Source organism: Mobula hypostoma, chromosome 2, assembly GCF_963921235.1.
Source record: "Mobula hypostoma chromosome 2, sMobHyp1.1, whole genome shotgun sequence".
NCBI classification, from domain to species: domain Eukaryota; kingdom Metazoa; phylum Chordata; class Chondrichthyes; order Myliobatiformes; family Myliobatidae; genus Mobula; species Mobula hypostoma.
This window is the reverse complement of record NC_086098.1, coordinates 4,938,837-4,944,836: the sequence shown is the minus strand read 5'-3', so window position 1 is coordinate 4,944,836 and position 6,000 is coordinate 4,938,837. Positions and strand designations below refer to the sequence as shown.

Sequence of the window (6,000 nt, the reverse complement as noted above, 5' to 3'; positions counted from 1 at the left end):
TTCCTTTCCACAGGCAGAAAAGCCATTCAAAGAAAAACATCAACCACCCCCCCACGCAAAAAAATGTGCAAACGGCAAAAAGCAAGCAAAAAATACGAGAATATAAAAACAGAAAATCGCAAGGGTGCAGGCATATTCAGTTCAGCCCAAGGTACGCTGAACTTTAAATGTTCACAAAAGCTTTCTAACTGGTTGCATCGCCGTTTGTTATGGAGGGGCGACTGTACAGGATTGGAAGAAGCTGCAGTAAGTTGTAAACTCTGTCGGCTCCATCATGGGCACCAGTCGCCCCATCACCCAGGACTCCGCACTGTTACTGTCAGGAAGGAGGTACAGAAACCTGAGGGGAGGGCACACACTCAACGACCCGGGAACAGCATCTTCCCCTCTGCTATCCGGGTTCTGGATGGCAGCAGCCACGGCATAAAATCCCTTTTTTCCCTTTTGTTATTTATTTTTGTAATCTGTGGCAAGGCTGATTTCACACCCCGCAGGTCAGTGATTCTGACTCCACTGTTGCTCTGCAGAAGAGCAGAGAGGCGGAGTGAATTTCGCCAGAGGAACGAGAACGCCTGTCGTGCGGAGAGGTTTGGCCGCGTCGAGAGCCCGTACGGCAGCTGTACTGCAGACGTGTGATTGCGGCGGGTCCCGAGGTCCGCCGTACACCCCCGGCTCCGCTAGCGACCATCACAGCCGGCCGGCTGACCGACCGAGCCACCGAAAATGGCTGCAGACTGGGCTGAGATCCGCCGGCTGGCGGCCGACTTCCAGCGAGCGCAGTTCGCCAGCACCGCGCAGAGGTAGTCAGAGTGGAGGGGATGAGGGGGGAGAGATGGAGGGGCAGCGGGAGGACGGGTAGGGAGGGGAGTGTGGAGGGGAGGGGGAGGGGAGGGAGGAGAGACGGGGAGTGTGGGGGGAGAGACGGAGGGGCGGGAGGGGAGGGGGAGAGGGAGGGGAGAGACGGAGGGGCAGGAGGGTAGGGGTAGGGAGGGGGGAGAGAGGGAGGAGAGAGACGGAGGGAAGTAGGGTGGTGGTGGACAGTGGTACGCAAAACCAGTCATCTATAGAAAGGCTCCTGCTTCATCCGGCTGCCGTATAGAGCCCCCTCCCCAAGTGTATACCCCAGTACACACGCACCCCAAATCCCACCCGGGTACTGCCACCCTACCCCGGGGTACACATTTCCTCTCCAACCCTCTCAGGTACACATTCCCTTGCTACCCCACTCACTTCCTATAACGACTGCGCTCAGTTCCCTTCGGCCTGAAACTTTCAGCAGCCGTGCATCCCAGGTTAAAGGCCCAGTTCTGCAGAGACGGGAGATGGTTTAGTTCAACTTTGTGTCAGTCCCGTTTTCCTATTTAGTACTAATTGGCCTTTCACTGATCACTTTACCTGTCGTCGTGCTTTAACGCTTTATGGGCTCTAAACAAAAATCAACGGCTGTTTGTCTGAAAATAATCTACATTGACATAAACCTTACCATTTTAAAGAAAACACATGTGCGAAGCAAGTGAGTAATTTTGGAATTGTTACTTCCAAACTTGGAAACTGCAGTTGCTTCCATATGTTTGAGGATTACAGAGCTGTTGTGCATTCTGAAGTTACTCACTTTTATGTATATCTTCAAAGTGCAGTTTCTAATTCCACCCTGTGGAACCACAATACCGTCGAAGAGATTAGCTTTATTTGTCATAAGTAGATCAAAACATGCAGTGAAACAATCTGTGCCCAGAGTCACATTATCCTGTTCCAGTTGGCCCCTCCACCACCCCATCTATCACATCAATCACTGCGCAGTAAACTCTAACCCACTTTGCTGTCCACGTTGAACATGCCAGTATTTATGCACTTTTAAATCCATATTTGTACTTTCACCTCTGTCTTTATTTTCATATAATTCTTTTTCCTTTAAAATTATTGAACTTTTTTTGTTGTATGTCACACCAACAAACCAGGACAAATCCCTAATGCAGGTAACTGCATATGGCGAATAAATTTGATCCTTGAAAAAGATAGGAAAGTTTCTCCGGTTAGTGGACCTCCACGCCGCTCTGATGTAGTAGGGAACCGCGTACAAGGCAAGTTACAGCAGTGGTTTGCCATTGCCTTCTGCCGGGTGAGTTTCCAAAGAGATCACCAGCACGGATGGAAAGTGTGCAGGGGAGCCAGCTGGATTCGAACTCAGGACCTTTCGTCCTAAAGTCCAGCACTGATGCCACTACGCCACCAGCCTAAAGACAAGAAAATCTGCAGATGCTTTAAATCCAAAGCAACACACACAAATGCTGGAGGAACTCAGCAGGTCAGGCAGAGAAATTAAAGAATAGTCGATATTTCGGGCTGAGACCTGTCTTCAGGACTGGAAACAAAGGGGGAAGATGCCAGAATAAAAAGGTTGGGGGGTGGAGGAGGATAGCTAGAAAGTGATTCGTGAAGCCAGGTGGGTAGGAAAGGTGGCTGGAGAGGAGGGAATTCGATCAGAGAGGAGAGTGGACCATAGGAGAAAGAGAAAGAGGAGGAGGTGTTAGGCAGGTAAGAAGAGGCAAGAGACCAGAGTGGGGAATAGAAAAAGATTGGGAGGGAGGGAGAGGGAAATAAATTACTAGAAGGAAAAATCAATATTCATGCCATTGGGTTGGAGGCTACCTTAAAAAAGACATATAGTTTGAGTACCCCCTATTTGAAATGCTTGGGGCCAGAAGTGTGTCGGATTTCAGATTTTATGGGATTTTGGAATATGTAATGAGATAGCTTGAGATCACCATAATTCCCGACACTGAATTTGTGTGCTACCGGTAAGCAGTCTTTATCTTACATTTCATCACACATCTGTACTGATACAGCTGTTCATGTTGGATTTTCATCAGCAATGATCTTGGCAAACTCATCAGTGAATTTCTTTGCTGCTTTGTGATCAGCAGATGCTTTATCACCACAAATCTTTAAAAATTTAATGCTATGCCTTTTGTTAAATTTCTGTAACTGGCCTGCTGAATATTCACAATTGCCTTCAATTTCAGTTCATTGTGATAGACCTTTGCTTGTTTCACGATCAGCGCACTGTGAAGCAACATGTGTTCAGTCTGACGAATCCACTGTTTCAATGCATTATCGAGATCTTCACTTTTTGCTTTATTGAGTGTTTTTCTATTTTTGATTGACTGCTGTTTATTACATATGTGAAATCACTTTTGGGAACTGTGTGGTGCGCAGCGACTTGTGCATCACCTGGGAACCTTCCCAGCGCCTTGGAGGATTTTCCATTTGTGATGTCATGTCAGCACTGAAAAGAATTTCACATTTGAAAGTTTTTGGATTTTATAATTTTGGATAAGGGCTAGTCGACCTGTATTTTAAAAATGAGCAACATAGTATTATACAAAAGTCTTAGGCGCATATATAGCTAGGAAGCCTAAGACTTTTGCACAGTACTGTAGTAATTTTATGCATTGCACTGTACTGCTGTTGGGGAAAAAAATGAGTGATGATAAACCTGATTCTGATAAGGGCCTGTATTGTGGACTGAGAGTGGGAAGGGGACGGGGAGAGGGGAATCATGTTTAGGAAAAGAGGAAGGGAGAGAGGAGGGAGAGGAAAGCACCAAAGAGACATTCTGTAATGATGAGTAAACCAATTGTTTGGAATCAAGTGCCCTTACCTGGTGTCTCGGGGCTGGGTGTGTCTGCCCCTGGCTTTCCTCTGCCACCTGACCCACAACCCTCCGGTGGCGTTCCTCTCTCTCCATTCTGAACATCCTTTGCTCCTGCCAGGTTACAAACGTGCTCTCCGCTCCACCTTGACTGATACAGTACTGTGCATGCACTCTAGCTATATATATGTGCAGAAGACTTTTGTGCAGTACTGTAGATCTGATTTTATTTACAATCTCATTTCTGTAGGTTATCGGAACGAAACTGTGTTGAAATTGTTGCTAAGCTGATAGCGGACAAACAGTTGGATGTGATACACACATTGGATGGTAAGGAGTATATCACTCCAGCTCAAGTTGCTAAAGAGATGCAGGATGAGCTGTACATTCATGGAGGTGAGTTTGCAAATTGTATGCCACTTGGTAATTGGAACTCACTTCAATCAGGATATAGCACTGAAGTAGGATATTTGACCCAATGAGTTTCTGTCTTCACTTTCAAAGAACAAGCTGGTTCGTTCCATCCATGTAATTCTTTTTTCTTAAAACATTAATCAATTTAAACTTTTTCAATGGACATATTTGATGGCCAGAATAGCCTAATTCTGCTGTTGGGTCTAAATGGTCTTTACCGGATCTCTGCTAAATTTTAAGAGTCTGTATAAAGGCAATATGAATTTAATGTGAAAACTATGTTATGTACCCCGTAACTGGGTTGCCAAACCAGCAGAAATGGACCACTTAGTTGGAGTCTGGATTACTGGAACTAAGAAAGTTTTATTAAAGAAATAAGTAACACAGTACTCTAATAGTAAGGATATAAATGCAACAGGTTAGCAATGATAAAACACACATGTACACAGAACTAGGATAATAGGATCAATCAAGCTCTATCGCAGTCTAGGGGTAAAATGATCAGTCTCAAGTGACACAGAGTTCAGTTCAGTTTCAGTTTGCAGTAATCGCCGTCGTGCCGTTGGGGGGAGTGAGAGAGAGAGCGAATGCTGATATTCAAATCGGATTCAACAGACCTTTGATATTCCTCGCAGTTAGCTTTCGGCGTGAGCCCTTTTTAATGTCTTCTGAGGTCACTGACTGTGACCCCTCCGTTCCGGATACAGTCGTTCTTCTGCGGCGAACCCGGCACCCAGGCAAGGGTGGACACACACATCAGGTTCCCGCCGACCGTACCTTCTCACCCTGTGCGTCTATGGTTGGTCCCGCGACCAGACCTCCAAAACTCTCACCAACTTGTGGGGGCACACCGCTTTTCCAGGGTCTCGTCTCGTTATCTCGTGGTGTCGTGTGTGTCCCTTGCCTTAGCGAACCTGTTCCTTTTATCCCCCTGCTGGGGTATCGCCTGTCCATCAAACTTCAAACAGTTCAGGTTCAAAGCAACCGGTCTCTGACAATACTCGGAACTGTGTCTCCTTTTTGTTAATCCCTCTCGTCTCTCTCTTATTAGCATTTTGAATGTTTCCCCAATTTGTCTCTTTCTTATCTCTCTTATCGGCATCTTCTGATAACTTGGTCACACCCCTACCCTTCAAAGGATTTTTACCGGGGTAAAAATTATAGGCATGAATACATTATTAGATACACACATCATCAGCTATTTGGCTTATACAGAGAGTTGCCAACACCTTGACAGACAGTCAGCAATCACATTTTCCGTTCCTTTTATATGTGTTATTTTAATAATCCTCTAAGACCAGGCTCCAACTTAGCAAACTTCATAGTGGCCAAAAACACTAATGGGTTGTGATCAGTGTAACTTCTCAGTGGTTTTCTCAAGATAACAAGGGTCGTCCCGGACCAAGATAACAAGGGTCGTCCCATACCAACTTAGCATTCTTTGGCAAAAGCTTAGTAAGAGGGTGGGTAATATCCGCAAAGTTCTTGCAAAACTTCCTATAGTACCCCACCATCTCCAAGAACCTTCTCAGGGCTCTCTTGTCTGTCGGGGTTGGGACGTCAGAGATAGCCCGCACCTTAACTTGCATTGGTGCCAGCTGCCCTTGTCTCACCACAAATCCCAGATAAGTGATTTCTCCGTGGCCGAATTCACTTTTTGCGAGGTTCACTGTCAGGCTGGCTTTAGACAGCCGTTTAAACAGTGCCACAATGTGCTCTTCCCACGTGTCACTCCAGACCACTACATCGCCAATATACACTTCTGTGTTCTTTAGCCCTTTTGTCACTGAATTAATCATTCTATGAGGTGTTGCTCACTAGGCTGACCTGATGTGACAACAACTCCATACCCAGCTCTTTGCATCGCCTCGGGACATCTGGACCTACGTGTGCGTGCCATTTAATTAGCTCTGTTACGGGTCGCTTTGTTCGGG

The 6,000-nt window shown here is 46.2% G+C and overlaps 1 protein-coding gene across 1 annotated transcript in view; it reads left to right on the top strand.

The window, feature by feature from the left end:
- Positions 1-596: 596 nt before the first annotated feature.
- ufl1 (UFM1-specific ligase 1) overlaps positions 597-6,000 on the top strand; it is a 115,343-nt gene continuing 109,939 nt past the window's right edge. Inside the window, exons 1-2 of the mRNA XM_063033090.1 lie at positions 597-800; positions 3,903-4,048. Coding sequence (XP_062889160.1) covers positions 724-800; positions 3,903-4,048 — 223 coding nt within the window. The 5' untranslated portion in view covers positions 597-723. The remainder of the gene's footprint in view (positions 801-3,902; positions 4,049-6,000) is intronic.